The sequence below is a fragment of the Arachis ipaensis genome, chromosome B3 (genome assembly GCF_059453495.1).
Source record: "Arachis ipaensis isolate K30076 ecotype BB chromosome B3, ASM5945349v1, whole genome shotgun sequence".
Taxonomy (NCBI): domain Eukaryota; kingdom Viridiplantae; phylum Streptophyta; class Magnoliopsida; order Fabales; family Fabaceae; genus Arachis; species Arachis ipaensis.
In genome coordinates, this window is record NC_142438.1 from 127,267,810 (window position 1) to 127,294,548 (window position 26,739).

Consider the following 26,739-nt stretch of genomic DNA (forward strand, 5'->3'; position numbering starts at 1 on the left):
TTGGGTTATTTTCTTTCGTTGTTCACATCATAATAAATCTCAACAACAAAAAATAATCCCATGAAAAATTAGATTATATTATATGTACATAAAAAATAAATTATTAAATTAATCAAAATATATATTAAAATATAAAATTATACATTAAAAATAAATAAAATAATATATATTGGTTGATTTAGTAATTAACTTTTTTCCGTTTATAATTTTTTAAGCGGCATGTATACGGTTAAATGAAATAAGCCATGCTGGTGAAATTTTAATCCAGCACACGAATGGAGTTTCCTCTACCTTACTTGACTCATTTAATTTAACCACATTATTATTATTATTATTATTATTATTATTATTATTATTATTATAGATAGATAAATGAAATATGAACGGCTATTATAATTATTGTTGAAAAAAAATTAAAAAGTATAAGTAGGTGGTTTCGGTTTCAATAAACCCAATTAATAGTGCGTCCTTTGGTCTACGATTAGCGGTACCAAAAATGAACGGATATGATTTTTAGAGTCAAAAAAGAAAAGGACAATGTCATTCGGTTAAACATAACCAATAGCTAAATCCAAATGTTAATACACTTTGATAATAAAGCTTGTGGACCCCTAATCCCATCCGACGTACACTTTACACATCTAACTACTTGGACCCTTCTTCCACACACTAACACTATATCAAATTATACATCATACACATTACATTTACATATATACTATGGTCCACAAATTCAATATACCTAAAGCTTATGCCTTACGGTTACGAAATACTCAATTGGTTGATCCCCTCCTTAGCTTCTCCTTTTTTCATTTTCTCTTTTCTTTTGACTTTTACATTAAACTTAATTTTATTGTAACATATTAATTAAATGGGAAAAGGGTTAAATTGAATTTATTGACCGATATAGTAGTTGAATTTGATAATATGTATGTAGTTCATAATTGTGGAATTTAGTCCCTATATGCATGTATGTATGCATATTAATGTTATTCCGGAGGGTTGGCTGGTAATAATTATTCAAAAGACAACACTTATATAAAGATAACAAAAATAATTATTTTAAAGTTATTTATTTGATCGTAATTAAAAAATTTACTCTAAAAATATAAATTTAATAAAACTATAAATTATGCATAAAATTAAGATCTAAAAAAATATTATATTAATAATTCTAATTAATATTAATTTAAACGATACTAATTTTTTTAAAATAATATAAAATAATTTTTTAAATTTTAATTTCACGATAAATTTTATTTAAAGAATTCAAAAATAAATAAGAATTATTGGACTAAAAATAAAATAATTAATAATAAAAATTGGTAGATTAAAATATAAATCTTTAAAATTAGAAAAAAAATTATTAAAAGAATTATAAATAAAAATTCAACTTGTAAAAAATTATTAAATTCACACGATGAAAAAATATCAAAATATAATAAAAAAAGCAGAAAAATAATATTATAAAATTTATAAAAAATAATAAAAATAAAACAATCCTCTAATAAAAATTTTCTTAAAAATTTAAATTTTAAAAAAAATAAAAAATTAGCATCAGAGTTAAATTAACGATTTTAAAAATATAATAATAATTTTTAATAAAGATAATACTTTTATTTTATACTACATGTCAAAAATTTAATACATAATAATTTATTTAATGGTCAAAATCAAATATTTTTATTTAAAGATATTTTAAACATTTTTGTCTGAATGTCTGCCTTATTCAAAATTATAGGTCTTGGTATTATATCACTACTAACTTTTATTTAGTAAAAAATGTGTTATATAAACAATACTACCTAATTTGAATATACTAAAGTCGCCTAAAATTTTAAACTTTTGAACAAAACAATATTGATGTTATTGAATAAATTTCACTTGTTTGTCAAATATTTGCATTGCACTTATAGTATACATTAAAATTGGTTCGGGTTAATACTGGAATATTACACATTCTTTCATGTCAAGTAGTGGCATTAAAATAAGGTTTTCACACCCGCCCTCACCGCAAATATTCACTTGTCTGATGCAATATGTTAAATATAGAATTAAAAGGTAACATGTTCTTCTTGTCGCAATGGTATGCTAATAAGCTTAATAAAGTATTGGCATGCATGTTTCATTTTATTTCTCCACTGTCCATCATTCTATGATTCGTTGTACTGAAAATTATTTTATTTAGTTTGGGTCAATGATTTTTATATCTGCCTGTCACGCTCATCATCTCTCAAAACATATATACGAAATTACGAATACTAGTTCTAGTTAGTCAATATAAGTTTATCGATCAGATTAATAAATAAAGAGTTAGTAGATGAAACAAGATCCATACCTTATGCAAAAAAATAAAGTGATAAATTAGTCAATAATCAAGCTTGCATTGGGTTATTTTTTAAAAATGTATTGTGGATCTTATATTAATTAATTACATTTAATAAAAAGTTAATGATTAATTAGGTCATAGTCAAATTAAATTTTGTTAGGTAATTAAATTTATTATTCATATAAACAAGAAACCAAACCGTGACAGCATTGAAAAACCTACGACATAATATATGTAACTATCTTTTTCTTTGTTAATACATTTAATTTAATACATAATTTTTTTAAAATTAATTTTTAATAAAAAGTTTCAGCTTCTTACTGCTGGGGCATTACTTTATCAAATTCCACTATCTTCCTCCCTAATTTCTGAAGGCAACACTGAAATTGAAGTGAGTTTATGTAACTAAACCTAGTATTATTGGAGAAATTACCAAATCGGTCCCAATTGCATTGCGTAAGCATCATCATCTCTGACAGATTTGCTTTTGATGCCAATTTTCAATTTATTTATGTGATTTGGTTCCAGTTTCTTCTTAGTATTCTTTCCACAATTAATTATTAACTAATTACTCATCACAAAATGTCAGAGTAAGGAAAACAACGTAACAAAAAAAAAAAATAATATAAAAATATTTCAAAAAATATATAGCAGAATATGTCATAAATTCCCAAGAAATTGTGATTCAGCAGTAAATATTATTTTCGTTGTAAGCTTGTTGCATGTCTGAATAAGTGAGTATAGGCAGAGGGGAAATAATTAGGCAAAAACAAAAGGAAGTTATATAAAAACATCAAAGGAAAGAGGATCCAAGCAAAGATGCAGAAAAGAGAATAGCATTATAGCAGGGACATAGTTGCCATTACACACTAAAGTTACAATAGTCAACGCACTGTACACATCACACAGTCCAGCAAAGTCTTTACAATATACAGCTATCGCGTATATACTTACTTGCTGTTTATTCCATTCCCAATTCCTAATTCCACAATATATATTAATGTTTAATTTTGTAAAATTTTTTGAAAAGACGTTTGTATTTTTTAAGACTATAATTTTTTTATTTTGTGAGTAAATTAAAAAGATTTTGTATTTATTTTTTAATTTTTAGAAAATAAAAGACTTTAAAAAAATATTAAAAGACTAACAAAATTTATTATTTTTAATTAATAATTAATTATCAAATATAAATATTATTATTTAAAAAAATCTTTTAGTAAATATTTTTTTAAAGATTAATTTTTATAATTTTTAATTTTTTTTACTAAACCAAGCCTAATAAATATCCAGAATCTTGCCATTTTAATCTGGCTATGAGTTGACAAATATTGCAATTGTTTAATATTTTATTCTATTAATTATTATTATTATTGACTTGTGAGTGTAAACTCAAAAATAAGTGAGAGTAAATGATGTCCAGTTCCACACCCATGAATTAACAAAAAAGCAAAATTATAATAAAATTAGGATAAAAAATAAGTTATTTTTATATAAAATTAACCGTTAAAACTATTAAATAATAATTTAGTTAAATTTATTAAATTATCTAATAATTTTTAAAATATTAATTTTACATTTAGAGAATGTGAATTTTTACAGAGTGAGAAAGGCTTTTACTGTTAAGTTTTACCCATTTCAATTAACAGAGGCCACTAAACGATTTGCCTTTTGCCGACGAAATGTGAAAAAAGATTAAAAGCAGAAATTATAAAAATGAGATGATAAGAAGAAAGAAAGAAAAGTATCCACTCATTTGCGTTTCATAAATTATTATTCATTCACCAAACTCCGGTGGGGGCATACCGCATACCCTGCGCCACCACCCACCCTTATACTAACCCTCTTATTTATAAATTAAATTAAAATTATAATTATAATTATTTAATTAATTAATTATCATATTTTTGGTCTTTTTAATAATGAGGGAGTGAGTGTCTCTCTCTATCTGTATGTAAATGTAAATGAATTGAATTGAATTGTCCTTCTCTCTTACGCGTCTTTATTTCCACACACACAACACTTTTTTCTCTTTCTCTATCTATCTCTCTCTGTTCTTGTTGTGTTGTGTGTGTGCGTTGTATTCTACTCTCTCTCTCTTCACTTTCTCTCTCTAAAAATACGTTGCCATAGATTTGGAGCAGCCGTCGGTGCTCAATTTTTCATTCTTATACTCTCTTCTTGTCATCAGTTATCAATTGCAGAACGAAAAGAAAAAGAGTGGGATATTTTGGATCGGTTATTGATTTTTCATGTGACGGTTGTTGGTAATGGTGATGGTGGTGGTTGGAGGCAATGCGAAAGTGGATCTCGTGACAGACTTGCTTTGATTCCAGAAACCAGAAGCTACTGAGAGGAGACGACTAAGCAGAACAAAGCAAGCAGTGTTTGTTTGTTTGTTTGAGTGAGGCTGAGGCAAGATGCACACTGGAGGAAGACTTGTTGCTGGTTCTCATAACAGGAACGAGTTCGTCCTCATCAATGCCGATGAGAATGCACGGGTATGTCTTCTTTTCTTTTCGGGGTTTTTCCATCTCTAGTACAATAGGGTTTATGAAACCATTTCTTTCCTCCAATCTTTTCATCTTTACTCCGCTGCAGAAACTACCCCTCTTTGTTGTTCTTGGTTTCTTCATTGTCGGTGGTTGACTTGTTCATACTACAGCTGTCGCTTGGTCCTACTTTTTCAATTTTTCTTTTTTTTTTCGCCCTGTATTAATCTTTTAGATTGGAGATTCTGCTCTATAAAAATTGGAGTTGGATATTTGTTTTGTGTTTGGGAATATGCTTCAGATTTGATTGATTGAGCTTCTATATGACCATTCTTGGAGTAATCATCGACAATGCTTACAGATTCTTGTGATATTAGTTAGAACAATAGTTTGACTTGTGAGGGTTAGGAGCAGATTGCCAATCATTTTGTCACATGTGAGGAGATTTGATGTGATGCGTATCATATACTAATACCAATTGGGTTTGATTAGCCTTGAAGAAATCGATAATTGAGTTTGTAAATAGATTTTGTCTCTTTTACTTTGCCATCATTTTCTTCATTGTTTGCGCACTTGGATTCGATTTGATTCATTACCTTTTTGCAATGCAAGATTTTATTTGTTCAGGATCTTTCTTAAGTTTTGTCCAGAGTTGTAAATCAGGTGCCGATAACTGAAGATTTTGTGTTTGGATTTTGGTTTTGTCTTCTCAGATTAAGTCTGTCCGGGAACTGAGTGGGCAGATATGTCAGATTTGTGGGGATGAGATAGAGGTCACAGTGGATGGGGAGCCCTTTGTTGCTTGCAATGAGTGTGCTTTCCCTGTTTGTCGGCCTTGCTATGAGTATGAAAGAAGAGAGGGGAATCAGGCATGTCCCCAGTGTAAGACCAGATACAAGCGTATCAAAGGTGAGATTGCCTTTCTTCTGTATTCCTCATGTTGAATCTTGAAACTTGCCTCTGCTGCCGACATTATCCTAAACTCTTACCAATGAATGAACTACAGGTAGTCCCCGTGTTGAGGGCGATGAAGATGAGGATGATATTGATGACTTGGACAATGAGTTTGATTATGGGGATCCTGACGCTTTTGGCCCCCTGCCAAATTCAGATTCATTGTTTTCTGGACGCCTTAACACTGGGCGTGGTTCTAATTCTAATATATCTGGCATCCCAACAAATTTGGAAAATGGCTCTCCTCCTGTCAATTCCGAAATCCCACTCTTGACTTATGGGGAGGAGGTATATCCTCAAAATTGACCGCTTGACATGTTTGATTTTCCTATGATGAGTTTGTTACTTCTCACAGGCAAACCACAATCCCTAATACTGTTTTATTCTCTGCAGGATCCTGAGATATCTTCTGATAGACACGCTCTGATTGTTCCCCCATATATGAATGGGAGCAGAGTCCATCCCATGCCCTATACTGATCCATCTATTCCATGTAAGTCTTGTGAAGTTGTTTAGACATATTTCATGTTATCTGTATCTGTTGACTCAACCCGATTCTTGTTTTCTAAAAGTGCAACCGAGACCAATGGTGCCAAAGAAGGACATTGCAGTATATGGGTATGGCAGTGTGTCTTGGAAAGACAGGTTGGAAGATTGGAAGAAAAGGCAGAATGAAAAGCTTCAGGTGGTGAAGCATGAGGGGGGCAACAACGATGGAAATTATGGCGATGAGTTTGATGATCCCGATTTGCCCATGTAAGTCTCTCACTCAGAATTCTGTTTTGTTCCCCTCTGTTTTGAGATTTCACACTATGGTTAGAGTGAAACCTGAGTGCCTATCTATATGACATTGAGGCCAAACTTTTTGTGTCTGGTAGACATTTAGGACTTAAACATCATTCTATTTGTATATGGGTATCTGTATTTGTTAGTTGAAATGTGTTGCGTTGTGCTTATGTTTAGCGAGTTGCAAGTTTAACATCAACAAAATAAATCTTTTTTTTTAATCTCCTTTCTGCTATATATTTTTGTTTGGTTATTTAACATTTCTTCCTCCTTGTACTATTTCAGGATGGATGAAGGACGGCAACCACTTTCTAGGAAGCTACCTATCCCTTCAAGCAAGATAAATCCATACAGAATGATCATAGTGCTCCGTCTTGTAATCCTTGGGCTTTTCTTCCACTATAGAATCCTCCATCCAGTTAATGATGCATTTGGTTTGTGGTTGACATCAGTCATCTGTGAAATATGGTTTGCTGTATCATGGATAATGGATCAATTTCCAAAATGGTACCCAATACGTCGGGAAACATACCTTGATCGTCTCTCTCTTAGGTAGTTGAACCTGCCACATCGTACAATTTTTATTGCTCGATTTGCATTTGTTCCAACCCAATTATATGTTGACTTATTACATTGCTGTAGGTATGAAAAGGAAGGGAAGCCATCAGAGTTATCCAGTGTCGATGTCTTTGTCAGTACAGTTGATCCCATGAAAGAACCACCGCTGATTACAGCAAACACTGTGTTATCTATTCTGGCCGTTGACTATCCGGTTGACAAAGTTGCATGCTATGTATCAGATGATGGTGCAGCCATGCTTACTTTTGAAGCACTTTCTGAGACATCTGAATTTGCTCGGAGATGGGTTCCGTTTTGTAAGAAATATAATATTGAGCCCCGGGCCCCAGAATGGTATTTTGGGCAGAAGATTGACTATCTGAAAAACAAAGTGCATCCAGCATTTGTCAGGGAAAGGAGAGCAATGAAGGTTCCATCTTAATCCTCTTGCTCTTATTATTATTATTGTTATTATTATTATTATTATTCACACACTTAGGAAGCCAACATTTGACAATATGGGCTCTTTGGTATACAGAGGGATTACGAAGAATTTAAGGTGAGAATTAACAGTTTGGTCGCAACCGCACAAAAGGTTCCTGAGGATGGATGGACCATGCAGGATGGGACTCCTTGGCCTGGAAATAATGTGAGGGATCATCCTGGCATGATTCAGGTAAAGATGAAGTGTCTAGTTGTTGACTTTCTGTTACTTGTTAATACCCTGCTTGCATGTGGATATCTTTCCATGATATTCCAATGATGTAGAGTATAATGAAAGCATTCATCCTTTGCACACGTAGCCTACTCTTCCTTTTGCCATCATCATTCTTTGACTACTGGACTTGATTTCAGTAGTCTCATCTAACTAATCTCTGGTAACCTTCTTTGTATTTTACAGGTCTTCCTTGGCCAGGATGGTGTTCGTGATATTGAAGGAAATGAGTTACCCCGATTGGTCTATGTTTCTAGAGAAAAAAGGCCAGGCTTTGACCACCACAAAAAGGCTGGGGCTATGAATGCTCTGGTATGTTTCAAGTAACTTTTAGTTTAGTTCAGGTTCAATGATCTATCATCCATGGCCTTATATAGTGTGAATTTGTAATAATAGGTACGAGCATCAGCAATTATCTCAAATGCGCCTTATCTTCTGAATGTTGATTGTGATCACTACATTAACAATAGCAAGGCACTTAGGGAAGCCATGTGTTTTATGATGGACCCTCAAGCTGGGAAGAAGATTTGCTATGTACAATTTCCCCAAAGATTTGATGGTATTGATCGTCATGATAGATACTCAAACAGGAATGTTGTATTTTTTGATGTAAGTATCAGTTTTCTGTTTTCACTTGTTTAGATATCTTTCTTTCTTCCATTTTGACAAATAGTAATGTATTGGTACCCTAATTGTAAACAGATCAACATGAAAGGGTTGGATGGAATACAAGGTCCAATTTATGTCGGAACTGGATGTGTTTTCAGAAGGGTAGCACTATATGGATATGACGCACCTGCTAAGAAGAAGCCCCCAAGCAAAACCTGTAACTGTTGGCCAAAATGGTGCTGCTGCCTGTGTTGTTTTGGTTCTAGAAAGAAAAAGAATGGAAGTACCAAGGAGAAAAAGAAGAAGGTGAAGCACAGCGAAGCATCAAAACAGATACACGCACTTGAAAATATTGAGGCAGGGAACGAAGGTAACAATTTTCATCATGTCCTTATTGAATCGAAATGTATTCTTTAAGAAAAGTTCTGGACAATATCTCTAAGTAGATTCTGTTTCAGGATCCAACAATTTGAAGCCATCCAACATGTCCCAAATGAAGTTGGAGAAGAGGTTTGGGCAGTCTCCAGTGTTTGTAGCCGCCACACTCTTGGAAAACGGTGGAGTTCCACATGGCATTAGTCCTGCATCACTTTTGAAAGAAGCTATCCAAGTTATCAGCTGTGGTTATGAAGACAAAACCGAATGGGGAAAAGAAGTAAGTTCTTAAGATTATTCTTGTATATACTCTTTGAAAAGCTAGCTTTTCAGTTCTTATATTTCTTCTTTGGAGCTCACAATTTATTTGGCTTATCACCAGGTTGGATGGATATATGGTTCTGTGACAGAGGATATCTTGACTGGATTCAAAATGCACTGTCATGGTTGGCGGTCTGTGTATTGTATCCCCAAGCGTCCTGCATTCAAGGGGTCAGCTCCTATCAATCTTTCAGATCGTCTACATCAAGTGCTTCGGTGGGCTCTTGGGTCTGTTGAGATATTTTTCAGCAGACATTGTCCAATCTGGTATGGCTATGGTGGTGGTTTAAAGTGGTTGGAACGATTCTCATACATCAATTCCGTTGTATATCCCTGGACTTCCCTCCCATTGCTGGTCTACTGTACTCTACCAGCCATATGCCTTCTAACTGGAAAATTCATTGTACCCGAGGTATGGTTCTGTCCAATATCTGTGTGTATGGAGAATCTTGTTTATAAACTGATGGTATAAAACTACTTTAAAGGTTATACTAAAAAAAAGGTGAAGAAAAAGGAAATTGACCAATCATAATAAAACTAAAAATGAAGTCACAGCTATTAACACTAATTTTCTACCTCATGCAGATTAGCAACTATGCCAGTCTTGTGTTCATGGGCCTCTTCATATCGATTGCAGCAACTGGTATCCTTGAGATGCAGTGGGGTGGTGTTACCATAGACGACTGGTGGAGGAATGAACAGTTTTGGGTGATTGGAGGTGTTTCTTCACATCTTTTTGCCCTGTTCCAAGGTTTGCTGAAGGTTTTGGCTGGTGTCAACACAAATTTCACTGTCACCTCAAAAGCAGCCGACGATGGAGAATTCTCGGAGCTCTATCTCTTCAAGTGGACATCACTGTTGATCCCTCCAACTACGTTATTGATCATAAACATCGTTGGTGTCATTGTTGGTGTCTCAGACGCCATTAACAATGGTTATGACTCATGGGGACCTCTGTTTGGTAGGTTATTCTTTGCCTTGTGGGTGATCATCCATCTGTATCCATTCCTCAAGGGTTTACTTGGTAAACAAGACAGGATGCCCACCATTATATTGGTGTGGTCGATCCTGCTGGCCTCCATCTTGACTCTCATGTGGGTTCGAATCAACCCGTTTGTGTCGAGAGATGGCCCTGTCTTGGAAATTTGTGGATTAAGATGTGATGAGTCTTGAATAAGAGAGCTGAAGTTTCTCAGCTGTACTGTATGTTGAAGAAGCAGGGCGTGGTGTTGGATACGCACGCATCAAAAGGATTTCACGAATTTTTGGGTGGGAAGTTGTATTTTTCGGTTGTGTAGATAAAGAGGAAGGAGATAAAGTGGGGGGGGAGAAGGGGTGGCCGATACATTGTTACCTGTAATAGGGGTTTTTCATTTATTCTTTGATTATATTCTGTGCGTTTTAGTGTTATTCTCTTTCCCGTTTGATGTATTCTTATAAGAAAGAGCATTGAATGATAAATTATTCCCTCTTAAAAATGAGGGAACTCAAGAATCAGTTGTCATATTTGAAGTATCGTTCTTGTTTAAAAACTTTGGGGACATGGACTATCTTCCTCATTTGTAATACCATCAGCTATGGATATTCTTGTTCCTCAGGTGTTCTTCATGTTTATTTAATTTCTCTATACTTCTGGATAAGACTCAATACAGGTTAATAATGCATTGTGGATTTGCTGCTATAAGTTCCTTATTTTTGCATATTTGTATAGTCTTGAGATTTTTAACTTAAAACAGGTTTGTTTTCATTGAAATTTGACAGCAATGTTAGTTGCTTCTAGTATTCACTTTCAAGAACTCTTGTGGCCACACCTGTGGTCTTAGTCAGTACAACAATTAAGATTGCAAATGAATGTTAGATAAAATAACTCAATTGTACAAATGCATTTTACTGTGACACATGAAATCTGTGTACAGTGGGTTGCATTCTGTCTTTTTGCTTTGCTTTTGTACTCTAGCCAGTGTCTGAAATCTGTGTCATAAAAGCACCACCAAGAAACATATATGCTTATCGAATTCTGAATCAAGTTGCAGAACTCGTGACAGGAAAGGGCAATAAAAAAACGTCAGTCCTTACATATGTAGCACCACCAGAATAAGACAAACGGAGAATAACACGAAAATACAAAGCTGTTTCATCAAACAAATGAACAATAGATGTCGTAAGTACAAGCACCGCGTTAAGAAAATTAGTTGACATGATTCACATAAATTACATCTTTAACTTGGTATTGAAATTTGGATGACACGATCCACATACATCTTAATGCTTAGTTCAACAAATTTTTTCCATCAATTGTTTCTCTAGTATGGGAGAGAAATTAGCACAGTTCCAACTCATTAGCGGTTTTCTTTTACTGAAAGAAATGAACGAAACAAAACAGTGGCCTTAACAAGCTACTACATCCCCAAGAATAGCTTCCTCAAGCTCAACTCTTTAGCATTTTAATCAAGCAAATGAATAAATTATCAAAATTGCTCCTAATTTTATATGATGGTGACACAAAAATAATCTCAAGATTCGTATCAGCAAATTGCTTATGTATATGATCCATAATTTTGTAGAAATATTTGAATGATTATTTAAAAAGTACATTAAAAAAATAAGACTAAAATTCAATTTTTATAATTTTTTATTTTTAAAATTATTTTTTGTTATTGACAAAAAAAATTGGAAAAAAATTAACTTAATGTAAAATCACTAAATTTTAAATTTTTAATAATAAAAATATCTTTTTTTTATTATATTTGCAAAAATCATATCAAAATTCATATCTAAAATATTTTTTGAAAATATATATTTAACGTCATAAAAATTTAAAAGTATTTTTGTCTGCACATAAAAAAATTAAAAATAATTTTAGTAGTAAAAAAAATGTTGGCACAAAATATGATGGCATTTACATTAATGAGTATTTATACCCTTTTAACAGTTCAATGCAGACGCAATCAATAAGCTTTTAATAAAACTTAAAAGCAAAGAAGAAAATCACACACACCCTTATTCCCATTTTTGCTCACGTAGTCACGTCAAGTTACACGCTCAATTGGCTGAAGCATGAAGCTTGTGAATTTTATAACCAGTAAGCTTCACACGTTCGTATGTTTCACCTTCTCTTGCTTCATCTCAAGTCAAGTCAAAACTGTTTTCAAATTCACTGAGTGCTAAAAATTGTGAATTATTTTGTTGAAAGGTCAAACTTAGGAAACTTTTGTCATATTTCTTCTATTTCTTTTTTCTTTATTTCCCTGAAATTTTGATACATGGATTAATATATCTAAATACTAGTCACCAAAAAAAAAAACATCTAAATACAATTTATGTATGATGCAGATTGTATAAAGAAATTGATTCAATAATATATAAAATCTTTTACGGTGATAATTAAAGAAAGATTTTGTTAGGTAGATAATGATTTTTGGAAACAATGTGAACAATGGATTATAGAATTGACCAAATAAAGTAAAAAAAAAAAACACCATTTTCCACTAAAGAAACCGAACCAATTTAGATTGGATGATTGGTCAACTCACCCATCAGTTTGAACAAGGGTCAGGATTTAAATCTCACTTTGTATATGTAGTAAATCAACTGTCAACGATAGACTATTAAATGAAACTCAAATTTGTGATGAATTAATTATTAATATGTAGAGTTAAGAAATACGATACACAACAAAAAAACTTAAAGAAAACCGAATAACAAAAAAAAAAAGAGTTAGCTTTTTAGGACTCTGTGAAAGATGAGAGAAATCGTGACGCGATAATGTACATAGCTTGCTTTTCTTCCAAGTTGTTCTAACTTGCATAAGTTAACCTATAGCATTTTAATTCCAAAGAAAAAAAAAAAAAAAAGAAGCAGCAGCTCGCCAGCTCGCACACGAACACTTGTGTGTGAGACTGGGAAAATACAGAAAAGAAAACAGGTGAGCTATTGAGAGAAATTAAATATTAATTTTAAATAAGAAAAAAAAATTATTATTACTGTGGTTATTCATTCCCCACTTAGTGAAATAGTTTCTTTTATAATATTTAATTAATTAATTAATTAATTAGCATGAATTAAGAAGATCCATTAAGCATCCTAAACAACTAGCTACAACAAAGCTTGATGGTTGATGCCCAGTTGGGTCAGTAGTGGACTTAATAATTTAAAAAATATTATAGACACAACAGATCAAATTTGGAATGGAGAATGCAGTGTTGTGGTACGAATAAATAATGAGGCTTTCCCTATCAGTGTGTGCTCCTATTTCTTCAGAAGGCAACAAACTTAATCATACGTGGCTGATTTCTTCCATGACTTGGGTCAACTTGCTATACCATGTCAACTTTATGTTCAATTCCTTAGGGGAACCAAGAAAAACAAAAATAAACAGTGTAAAGTCCCGAACCTATAATTGGTGCATTCACATGAAAAAGCCTAAAAGCAAGATCTGCACCTCAGTGAAACGTTAGATTGGGTTCCATTTAGTCAAAGATAAGAAACGATGTCAATCCAACGGTCACCAATCCGTGTCTTAAGTAACATGGCCCAATAATAAAACAGTTCCGCTACGTTACCAACAGCATATCTGCCAACTTCTGCCAACTCTTATTTATAATTGTGTTTCATGGAAGTGTGTTCATGGATGTGTCTAATAAAAATGTCTTTTTTTATAGCTATGTTTAATAGAAGTGTCTTTATAGATATATTTTCTGGATGTGTCTCTTTATAGATGTATTTAAAATATATTAATTATTAGACACATCCACGAACACACTTCCATGAAACACAATTATAAATAAGAGTTGGCAGAAGTTGGCAGATAATATGTTGGTATCCTATACTTTTCCATAATAAAAAATGGATCTTCTTTTTTTTTTTTTTTTTTTAATTAAAGGGGTAAGTATAATTTTTAATTATTTAATATTTTTTAATTTTATTTATACAATATACATTGAGAAATCACACCAAACACTCAAATAAAAAAAATTAAAAAGATTTAATTCCTCAATAACAAAAGAAGAAACACGTACGGAATATACTAGTGAAATGATATAATATATATGGACCCACGAGGCACCACCATAGTTTAAAAGTAAATAAGAAAATGTTATTATAAATAAGAAAATTCAAGCCATGTTCATAGAAGTAACCTCGCAGTTTCTGACTTTCTTCTTTCTTCACATCGAACGAACTCACAACACGTACCTCAAAACGCGCTCTACGCTAAAACATCATCATCATCACTATCATTTAGGTGTGTCTTAACTTCCAATAATTCCATTGTTGCCATTTTCATTTTGAAACAAAGAAAAAGAAAAGCCACAGATAGGCTACAATGGCCGCAGAAACACCTTCTTCTTCGTCGTCGTCATCTTCTTCTTCTGTATGTAAACACAATAACAATAATAACAAGGTTCAGCATGGCTTGATTAGCGAGTCAGAAATGGAAGCGGCGAAGCAGCTAATGCAACTGAGCGACGAAGAAAAGAGCAACAACAACAATGCGAATAATATAAGCAAGAGGGAGATGAGGAAAAAGAAGAGAAGAAGGTTGTTGGTAGAACAAGAAGAAGAAGAAGAAGAAGAGTTTGATCAAAGGCGAAAGAATGATATTATAATGGCTAAGATACAAGAGATTTTCGGGAAGGAGATTATTGTTCCAGCTGCAGAAGCAAAGAAGCAGAGAAGAAGATATCGTTCTCTTGCGAATATATATATGGCCACAGCCCCCCATTGTAACTTTCAGCAAACCATGAATGTTAAGAAGAACCTTAATTAGGCCATACAATTTGTGCTTTTTTCTTATTGCTAACACTTTTCTATTCTATCTTTCTGTCTTCACCTACATACTCACTACTGCAATCAATCTCATCATTCTCAGAACCCTAAAAATTAAAATAGGATTCATCATATGCATGCTTTTTCGCGGAGGCAGCTGTGCATAACTAATTAACTAATTGAATCATCATCGATAGGATAATTATTATTAGTTGTTAATAATCTTTTCTTTTTCTACATACAATTCCGCAAACCAGCAAATTCGAGAAGCAGATAATAATTTGAAAGCGATGCAGAAATTACGTGTATTAAGTTTTCTAAGTTATGAATTAATCCATAGCGTAAGGAAGAAGAAGAATGTCAATAAACTGCATCATCAACTATAATTATTATTCATTATCCACAGCAAATGCATGTTGACCAGTGACCACTTACAGATTTCTCATTCGTACATGTATCATTCAATATATTGATATGTTCCGATCCTTGTTTTGAACCCTAAATCAGTAGCTATAGATGGATATTGCAACTAAACAGATATTCTTCAATTTGCTTTGATTTGGTCGGAGCTCAAAGGGTAGGTTCATTGCAAGTCTTGTGGCTGGAACCACATTGGTCAGAGTTTCAGGCTTGAAAATCTAAACTGATTCAGAGTAATATTTTGTGCAAATGAAAGAATAATTAAATTAAGAATATTTTGTGCAAATTAAAGAATATTTTGTTAATCACTTATAATTTCGTATGTCTATAGTAGTATTAGTTTATACTTTATACTTAATAGGATCAAAATAACATAGAACTTTATTATTGGATGGTGAAAACTGAACACAAATTTGACACTTTCAATGACGACCAAGGGTCTAGAATTGGACTTACCATTTTTTAGGGGAAAAAAAAAAGGGAGGGTGGACCCTAATTGGGATGCTACAAATTTTGGCACTTTCACCGTGATGAGACAACTTAAAAAACAGCTTATTAGGCCTATAATAATCAAGTTGTAATCAGGGTTCAAATTTTATGAATAGAATAGAGAATTTTTTTAACTAAGTTGGGTTGATTTAATAAGTAATTCACTAATCTTTTTAAATAAGTGTTGAGGATTCGAATTCTATCTTGTATATCAAATAGAGCTTTAATCCATAACAAATTAGTATTTCTCCTACCGGAGGAAATAAAAAAGAATATAGGATTCTTTTTAATGTGTGTAGTGTAAGACAAAAAAATTCCAAATTAACCTATTACTAATGGATTTCAGTAATGAAAATAATCCGTTAGTTGATGAAATTTTACATGAAATTTTTTGTCAATAAGAAAGGAGATGAATTTTCACAAAATTTACCAATAGACATGAAAATTCGCCAGTAATCCCAACAACAACGTTGCCCTTTTTGTGAGAATTTATTACTGACGAAAAAGCCATCAGTAACGTTGAAATTAATGTTCACTGGAAAGAGAAAATACACACAATAACACAAACACAATTCTCTTGGTCTCCATGAGTGATGACTATAACTAGAAGAGAAATAATGCATGAGTCAAGGGAGAGAGTAGTATAGGTTCTGAAATGAGAAGTAGCATAGCATGTTCACAGAAGTGAAGTGATAGAGGCAACTAACTTTGAATGAAAGGACCAACACAACTCACAACGCTAAACACATTTATCTAACTAATGATATAAATGCTGCTACCTGCTCGACCCACAAGACCCATTAATGCACCAAACGTGATAAAGGTGAGGTCTTGGATTACTAGTGTTAAAACTCATTGCTATTACTGTACTATGTTAGTAACGTGATTCTCACATTTCTTTTTTGTTTCAAAATAAATATATATCTCCAGCAGCTAGCGAGTCGTGCATTAACAATTAAGCTATGGATTTTACGTATCTAATCGATGAGTTAATGAGAGCTTTGTTATGGGAATATAGCCAACTCTCATCATATCGTTTTTGTGTTGCACGTATTCTCTATTAGCAAATTTCTAGTTGTTGTATGTGGTTGCTTTTGTTTACAGACACGGGATAGTAAATTAGTGTATTTTGATACAAAGTATTGAGAGAATTGTCTAATAGATAGTTAGCTAGCAAATTATAAATAGGTATGAGAAATGTAGATTTATAAGTTTAGCATGTTTTTTATTTTACATTTTTAATAGAATTTATTATTTTTATATTTCTCAAAAAATCTTTTCTATTCAAGAATTTTTTATTACTTAATTTCTTCCTACTTGGTTTTATTATAAAACTTTTCTTTAGGATTTTCAATTCCTCTTTTATGGTATTCAGAGCCTATAATCTTGCTCATCTTTATTATGGAGAGTATCCTCTCTGATTTTTTTAAAAAGACCTTCTCACTTATCTCTGACAAACTCACTCAAAACAACTATAGCACATGGAAACAGACAGCAATGTTAATAATTCAGAGCCTCTTGATGGAAGATCAGATCATCTATACAGCTCCAAGATTCCGCCACAGTTCGTGATTGATGAAGCGACCAAAACAATTTTTGAATCGGTGAAGTACAAGACATGGAAATTACAAGATTTAACTCTCACTACTTGGCTTGTAGAATCGATGACTACCAGCATCAAGAATAAAGTAATTCATCTCTCACAATTTTATGAAGTTTGGGAAAGAATTGAAAAATACTTTGAAGATACTTCTGCTTCACGAATTCAGAGTTTGAAATCCTAACTCAAATCATGTATGAAAAATGGAACTATTTCTGACTTTTTGAATAAGATTCGGAATGTGGTTGATGTCCTTTTTGCTCTCGTCTATGAGGTACATGACTCAGATCACATACAAACAATAATCGATGGTCTTAATGAAGACTATACTGTATATATTGGTTCGATAATGTCAAGGCTTGGAACTTTTAAGGTTGCAGAGAGGCTGAATATTATCTGCTTGCATTTGATGATATGCTGGACAAGTTCAAGAAACCTGATGCAGGTATGCCTGTAGCTCATTATACTCAATCCTCCTCATCATTTGAATATCAAAGAAGTGGCAGCTTTCGAAGAGGCCGTGGTGGCCGAAGTAATCATGAAAGACGTTTTGGATACACCCAAAATCGTCCTCAATGCCAATTATATGGAAGGCATGGATATGTTGTGTGGAACTGCTTCCATCATTTTAATCCTGCTTTTCAGCTTAATTCCACAACCAATTCTACACCAATGCAAATTCTATATAGTAATACACAATGACCTCTTCCATCCTCCAATTTTCATCAACCTAGGACATATCTTACCCATTCCTCTTTAGTAAGTGAAGCTTCTTGGCTACCAGACTCAGGAGCGAGTTATCATGTCACTTCAGATCTAGGAAATCTTCTCACAGCATCACCAAATCTTTCAGATAATGATAATTTCTTTGTAGGTAATGGGTCAGGTATTCCAATTACTCATTCTGGTTCTTCAATTCTTTTTTATTCCTCCTCAAATATTGCTTTTCGTTTAAAGAACTTACTTCTTGTACCACCAATTACTCAAAATCTATTGAGTGTTTCTAAATTCGCAGCTGATAACCATGTCTACTTTGAATTTTGGCCTGATTATTGTGCTATTCATGATCAGGATACCAGAAAACTTCTCCTACAAGGCATGTCTAGAAATGACACTTACTCTTTTGATAACCTTCGAGTACCAAAAAATTTGTCTAAAACCTCAGTACAGATCCCTAATAACCTATCTAATTCTAGATCTCAGTATTCTAGTGCCTATACTACTACTACACAGCTACCTAATTAGTCTTTATTCTAGTGCATATCCTGTTTCCAAATGTAATCAGAATAACACTATGGATTTATAGCATAAACGATTAGGCCATAGTTCTCTTAAAACTGTAATGGATGCTATGAATAAAAGTTCTTTGCATTTTAGTTCTCATTCTGTTGTTAATCATGTATGTGAAATCTGTCCTTTAGCTAAGATGTATAGATTGCATTTTTCTTTAAATGATGTTGTGTATATGACACCTTTAGAACTTGTCTTTGTGGATATCTAGAGGCCTACTCCTATAATATCAAGAAGTGAATTTAGATTACATTTCTTTTGTTGATGCACAATTTAAATACACATGCATTTTCTTACTCATTAATAAATATCTCAGTGTTTAGTAGCTTTTCAAAATTATAAAACATTCATAAAAAATCAAACTAGACAAAAAAAAGGCTTTACAAACGAATTTGAAAATAAAATTTATGTCACATGCTTTCACTAATTTTCTTGCAACTGAAGGTATACATCATAGAAAATCATCCCCTTATACTCATCATCAACAAGAAAGTGTTGAGAGGAAGTATAGACATATTACAGAAGTGGGTTTCTCCCTCTTAGCTACAGCTTCTTTGCCTATGCACTTTTGGGAAGATGTTTTTTGAGTTCTATTTATATCATTAACAGATTCTCTGCCCCAGTTCTTGATAATAAAAGTCTGTTTGAGGTTCTTTTTGAGCATCAACCGATTATACCTTCTTTAAAATCTTTGGATGTATGTGTTTTCGTTTCTTAAGGCCTTATAGTAAAACTAAATTTAATTACAAATCTGAACCATGTTTATTATGATTCAAATTTCAAAGGCTATAAGTGTATGGCACAAAATGGTAAAATTTATATGGCTCGACATATTTTGTTTCATGAGCATACTTTTCCATATCAGAAACTGTTTTCTAACACCTGGGCAGTAATGATTCTTCCAAGAATAATCCAAATAGTGGCAGCCAGCTTAAGGCCCTGCATTTATCATCATCATTGATTCAACTTCACTATCAATGTCCTCATCTAATCAAACTACAAAGTCTTTGAGTATAAATTCAAATACTGGATTACAAATTACAAATAGACCATTGCACAATACAGCATCTCCTTCTCATTTAAGCTTGAACACTCATGATAGTACTTCTATTCATGAGAATGAGGAGATCAGAATTCCAGAATGTCACCCCACCTTCAGCATCTCATACCAATTCTCCTCCGAACATGATTTCTATTAGTGGTATTGAAACTAGCCTTCATTCCATTTCTTCAACAAATGCTCATTCGATGACAATAAGATCGAAATTTAGAGTGTTCAAACTAAAAGCCTTGACTGTTCAACAAACTAATATACTACACAATATTTCAAGGACTGTGGCTGAAGCTTTACAATGTTCTCACTGGAGAAAGGCAATGGATAAGGAATTTGCTGCTCTCTAGAAGTGCAAGACATGGGAATTAACAGAACCACTAGTTAATGCCATAATTATTAGAAGTAAATGGGTGTTTGCTATAAAGAAAAATACTAACGGTGATATTCTGAGGTATAAGGCAAGACTTGTTGGACAGAATTTTCTTAAAGTGGAAGGTATAAACTATGATCAAATGTATAGTCTAGTGGTAAGGCCTTCCACCATTATAGTTATCTTAACTATTACTGTCTCATTAAGTTGGCCATTGAGACAATTTGATTTTGATGATACCTTTTTCTCAATGGCACCTTAAATGAGACAGTATACATGATGCAATCTCAGGGATACTCTATAAAGGGTGAACAGCTGGTGTGAAGCTAAACAAGGCCATTTATGGTCTAAAGCAAGTACCGAAGGCTTGGTATAAAATATTATCTACTACTTTTCAACAGTTTGGATTTAAAGAAATCAGATCTGATGTGTCTTTATTTGTTAGATTTTTTATTCTAATGTGATTTACTTGTTAGTTTATGTAGATGATATAATTGTTACCAGTAATAATGCTGCAGAATTAGATAAATTAACTAGTATAGATTATGGAATTTACGGGAATATACATTTTTTAAAATTATAGTCCACTTTGTTCTGACAGTATAGATTATGCATGGCATGAAAGATTTATAAAATCAAATTACTTTTGCAAAAAAAAAGTCGTAGGTTGACAAAAGTCTCTTACTAAGAAGACCAATGTATCTATAGATAAAAAAATCAAATAATAAGATTTTTAGTTATTATTTTATATGAAAATGTCTAATTTTTTTATTAACAATTAATTTTAATATTCGTTATCTAAAATTTGAAATAATTTAACGTGTATACTTTATATTTAATTAGGTGTTAAGTCTATTTCACAAATAGAAATAATTAATTTTTATAATTGTTATTTAAAAATAATATTTTTTCTCTCTAAGTATATAAAAATATAATTAGATATTAGCATAAAAAAATTATATTGATAGTTATAAAATTAATTCAAAATTAATTTTTTTAAAATAATTGAATTTTGATTCTAACTTTTAATTATAACATTAGTATTCTCTCCAAATTATATGTAATAAATATTTGAAAGAAGAGAAATAAAAATATAGATTAGAAAGATAAGTGGTAAAAATTTAAAACTAAAAAAATATGTATATAATAATAATTTTTATTTGAATTATATTATTTTATTAATTTTGTTTTCTGTAGAACAGAAAGGTAGAAAAAATAAAAAATGAAAGAAAAGAGAGAGAAAGATAAAGATGAAAAATGAGAGTGAGAGTGAGAGTTTGTTAATTTTGGAAGAAAAAATTTTATTTTAATTGTAATAAAAAAATATCGGATTACATATTTTGATTTGTCAAAATTACTAATATAAAATATAAATTATATAGAGTAAAAATAGTAGAGAGAAATAGAAAAATGGAGAGAGGTAGATGAGAGAATTTAGGAAGGGAGTTTATTGATTTTGGAAAAAAAATATTTTTGCTCAATTTTAATAAGAGAGTGTCATGTGACACATTTGATTATTAAATTAGATAGTAATATATGATACATAATATAGGTATATTTCAATTTCAATTTTAATATTTTAATTTTAATTTTAATACAATTAAAGAATGTCATGTTGCACATTTTGATTGTCAAATTAGTAATTAGTCATTGATATTAATATTAATATTAATAATAATATATAAAATAGATAGAGTGGTTGAAGGAATAAGAGAGATAGAGAAATGAAGAGGGAGGAGGGGAGAACTCTTTAATTGTGGAGGAAAAGATTTGATTTCAATTGCAATGAGGGAGTGACATGTGGCACATTTTGGTTGTAAAGTTAGTATAGAGGAGGGGAGAACTCTTTTAATTTTGGAGGGAAAGATTTAATTTCAATTGCAATGAGGGAGTGACATGTGGCACATTTTGGTTGTAAAATTAGTATAGAGGAGTAGGCGTGTGCATGGGTCGGGTGAAACCGGGTTTGATGTGACCCAGACCCGACCCGAAATATACACCAGGCCTGTTTATTAGACCTGAACCCGGCCTTAGACCCGATAAAACCTATATACTTTCGGGCCACGATTATACCGGGTAAAAACCGAGTGAAAACCGGACCGTTAACATTACATTACCTTGATACTTTCTTATAGGCTAGCATGTGAAAATATCCAAATTTTCAAGACTCCAACCATTATTTGACATAGTAAAATTCATTTAGAAAAATATAAAAAGAACCAACTCTTCTCTAAAATTAAAGCATATCCATAATCAATACTAATATTGTCTAATAACACCAAATATTTAAATCAATACAAATAACACAATATTATTCATTTGTCTAAAATCTTATGCATTTTAAACATAAAACATTAACTTATAGTCTTATAATAACTAATAAAACAAAATATTAAGGTTTACAATACTTAAATTCCACATAAGAATAGCTATCATTCATCACTAATAATACAAAATATTAATTTTGTATGATGACCGGGCCACTGGGCCGAGTTCGGGTGACCCGAGCCATGGCCCAGACCCGACCCGAAATAATGACCGGGTCTATTTTTGAGACCCTTACCCGGCCCTAGACCCGGTGAAATCACACCAAATTAGCCCCTAAAGTGTTCGGGACCAGGCCGGATCGGGCCATGCACACCCCTATAGAGGAGGAAAGAATTCCTTAATTTTGAAGGGAAAGATTTAATTCCAATTACAATGAGGGAGTGATATATAACACATTTTGGTTGTAAAATTAGAAATATATAATAGATTTATCAATTGAACAATATTTTTCCATTAAAGGATACAGGGAAGTCTAGTTATTTTTTAGGCTTGGAAGCTTCATATTTGTCTACAGATAGTGTCCACATTTCACAAATCAAATATGCATTTGAATTACTCAAGAGAGCTGGAATGAAGACTACAAATTTGATGCCTACCCCAATGATGTCCAGCACAAAGCTTTCAGCTCATTACTTGGGATCTTTCCATGATCCCAAACTGTACATATCAATAGTTGGTGTACTTCAATATCTCGCAATGACAATATCATATATTGCTTTTGCTGTCAACATAGTATCTCAGTTTATGCGTCAACCAGCATTACTGCATTGGAAGAGAGTAAAAAATTTCTGAGATATGTAAAAGGTACAGTGGATCATGGGTTATTATTTTCTAAGTCTACTGATTTTAGATTGTTAACTTTTTCAGATGCTGATTGGGGTGGAGATCTGAATGATAGAAAATCAAGCACTGGGTTTTGTGTTTATCTTGGGTGCAATATGATCTCATGGAAGAGTAACAAGCAGACAAGGGTAAGCAGGAGCAGTACTGAAGCAGAGTATAGGGCGATGTGTGCTGCACAAACTGTGCTAATGTCCATCCAGCAGCTTCTGGGAGAGCTTCAAATCCCACAAACTATGTCACCTACCATCTTTTGTGACAATCAAAGTGCCTGTCTATTAGCTGCAAATTCACTTTTGCATAATAGATATAAACACCTTGAGCTGGATTTGCATTTTTTAAGGGATTTAGTAAATAAAAAATTTCTCTATGTTGTTAATATACCCTCTCAAGATCAGGTGGCCAATTCTTTAACTAAACCATTGTCTCTGAGTTCGTTTTAGAAATACAGGTTCAAACTGTGGTTTCAAGACAAATCGTGCCTGAATTTGAGGGGGGAGTATTGAGAGAATTGTCTAGTGGATAGTTAGCTAGAGAATTATAATTATAGGTGTGAAGAATGCAGATTTGTAAGTTTAGCATGTTTTTTATTTTACATTTTCAATAGAATTCATTGTTTTTATATTTCTTAAAAAATCTTCTCTATTCAAGAATTCTCTACTACTTAATTTCTTCCTGTTTGGTTTTACTGCAAAACTATTCTCTAGAATTTTCAATTCCTCTTTTAGAAAGGATATAGAGACACTACGAGACACATCTTATTTGTTATTTTTTTAATTATTTTTGTTAAGTTATTATTATTATTATTATTATTATTATTATTATTATTATTATTATTATTATTATTATATTTTATTAAAATTAAAATAAAAATAAATTAAATTTTTATAATTTATTTTAATTTATCATTAAACAAAATATAATAATACTAATTTTTGTGTCTTTATCTTTAAACTCCAAAATCATGATCTAAACCCCTTTATGTTTTGTCTTGATTGTAGACTTTATTTAACAAACTATAGATTTGTAGAGTTATTTTTTGTAACAATAATAAAAGTTATCATCCAATCCACAAAATTAATCAAACGAATGAATCGTCTCACACGGCAGAAAAGAGCAACCAAAAATGAAGTACAAAGAGTCCACCATACATGTAAATTTCTGTAGTATTAAATAATTAATAATATGAAAAATAAAATGTAACTCTATTAATGACGCCCGACTATGACTCAGATGGAGAACCGAAGATGGATGAGGGAGTGAGATTGGAAGGAGCCGGGCTAACGATGAAGGAGATGTGCCGTTTTCGACGAGAGAAGGAGGAGATACCAACGGAGAAGATGTGAAAGAAAAATCTGACTGAGGATGCAAAGTCTTCCTCGAAGAAATTACTACCGGCATCTTAGTAGGGAGAAGTTGTGGAAGGAAAACCTGAGGATGCAAAGTCTTCTTCGAGGAAGTTATTACCGGCATCTTAGTTGGACAATGGAGATTGAGCCACAGCAGAGCTCACCAACAACGCAGCTAGTAGCGCCAATGCAGCCATGGAGATTCTAGAGAGAGAAAGTGACTTCAATTGAATAGAGAATTTTAGTTCGGAAAAAGTCTAGGGAGCCAGTAATTTTGATATTTTCTGGCCAGTACTTAACCATCAAAATAAAAGTGAGTGATCTCCCACCATTAGATGTAATCTTACACCATTAAAAATATTATTGATGGCCAATTGATGGTTACAAAACACCAAAATTATTGACCCCCTAACATTCCTCTTTTAGTTCGTAGTAGTGAGAATGTGGCTGTGATTAGTAAAGTTGTTTATAATTGTATCATTATATTAGAAGTACCCTCTGAGTCCAATACTAAATTCAGTAAGATAAAGTACCATATAGCTCAATACATAATATATATATATATAAGAATTTGCTATTATGAATCTATATAATTTGTATTTATATTTTTTAGTATTTATAAATTAATAAAATTTATTTGTTGAACATAATTTAATATTTGTGCTGATTAAATAAGGTCAAAATCACTAAAAATTTGCTACCCATAGAGTTTCTATATTTCAGTAAAAGGAGGTCACGTTAAAGGGCTAAACTTGAAAAAAGGTGCTCATTAAAGGAGAAGAAACATATTTATCACTATGATTCCTAATAACTATCAAAAGATTTTACAATTATGACTTAAGAAAGTCTAAAAAAGCAAAAGAAAAACCTAACAACCTACTTGAGCTAGCAAAAAAAATAGAGGCTACACAAGAACCAAAACAAAACTACAGGGGGCATGGGGGCATGGCTATGACACTTCATTACTAACCAAATATAAGCTCTCACACAACTTAGCAGAGAGAGCAACCATCTTCTACAGTTCTACCGTGTTAGAATATAATTAGGATCAATTAGTATTATTTAGTATATCTGAATATTTATTATAAGATATTACGTCTTTATTATTACTCTTAGTACCTATAAATACCCTTTTATATTGTATCATTCCAAACAACTTGAATAAACAACTTGAATACACTCGATAATAGGTATCAGAGCCATGGTATCCTCCTTTAGGAGAATAGGTTATTTTCCTTGCGGTGAAGTCACCGTAGTTTTTCCACTTTTTTTTCCTATGCCATTTTTTCTTATCTTTTGTCACTCCATTGATACTTTTTCACCTCACTGACTAGCCTGTTTTCTCTGTCTTGTGTTTTTCTGAGTCAAATAATCAAACACCATTGTCATCCGCTACTTACCTATTCTCATGAAGAAATCATATAGTTTTTGCTCTCTTTCGGCAGTTCCGTCTGCGTTCTCTTGTGGCAGTTCCATCTGCGTTTCGTTTGTATTTTATTGTGGCAGTTCTGTTTGTGCTTCCTTCAGACAAGCAGTAGTTTCGTCTGCGCTTCCTTCAGTCAAGCGACAGTTCCATCTGTGCTTCTTTCTGGCAGTTCTGTCTGCACTTCTTTCAGACAGCGACAGTTTCGTCTGCGCTTCCTTCAGACAAGCAGCAGTTCCGTCTGCGCTTCTTTCAGACAAGCGACAGTTCCATCTGCGCTTCCTTTAGACAAGCGGCAGTTCCATCTGCACTTCCTTTTGACAGTTCCGTCTGCACCTGTTTTATCAGTTTATGCAGTTTTTTTCTCTTTATTTCGTTGTTTTAAATAAGTTTCAAACTCAAGTTGTCACTTGAGTTTGAGGGGGGATGTTAGAATATAATTAGGATCAATTAGTATATCTGAATATTTATTATAAGAGATTACGTCTTTATTATTACTCTTAGTACCTATAAATACCCTTTTATATTGTATCATTCCAGACAACTTGAATACACTCAATAATACATAAATCTTTTCTCCAGTTTAGTCTCTTGTTTCTAACATACCGGATCACGTAAATACCATGAAACACTAACTTGATCAAGCAGCTCCTCCCCGGCCAGCTCCATCTGTT

General features: G+C 32.4%; 1 protein-coding gene across 2 annotated transcripts; it reads left to right on the forward strand.

The window, feature by feature from the left end:
- The first annotated feature begins 4,224 nt into the window (after positions 1–4,224).
- LOC107630956 (cellulose synthase A catalytic subunit 2 [UDP-forming]) lies at positions 4,225–10,729 on the forward strand. 2 transcript variants are annotated; one of them, XM_016334254.3, is made up of 14 exons: positions 4,225–4,827; positions 5,532–5,727; positions 5,825–6,060; positions 6,166–6,265; positions 6,345–6,528; positions 6,844–7,110; positions 7,201–7,546; positions 7,655–7,792; positions 8,018–8,143; positions 8,228–8,440; positions 8,534–8,810; positions 8,887–9,095; positions 9,198–9,548; positions 9,722–10,729. In XM_016334254.3, the coding sequence occupies exons 1-14, from the start codon at positions 4,747–4,749 to the stop codon at positions 10,307–10,309; spliced, it is 3,312 nt and encodes a 1,103-aa protein (XP_016189740.1). In that variant the 5' UTR covers positions 4,225–4,746; the 3' UTR covers positions 10,310–10,729. The 2 variants fall into 2 exon arrangements, with proteins under 2 accessions (XP_016189740.1, XP_016189741.1); XM_016334255.2 differs by having other exon boundaries at positions 8,899–9,095.
- Positions 10,730–26,739: the final 16,010 nt, after the last annotated feature.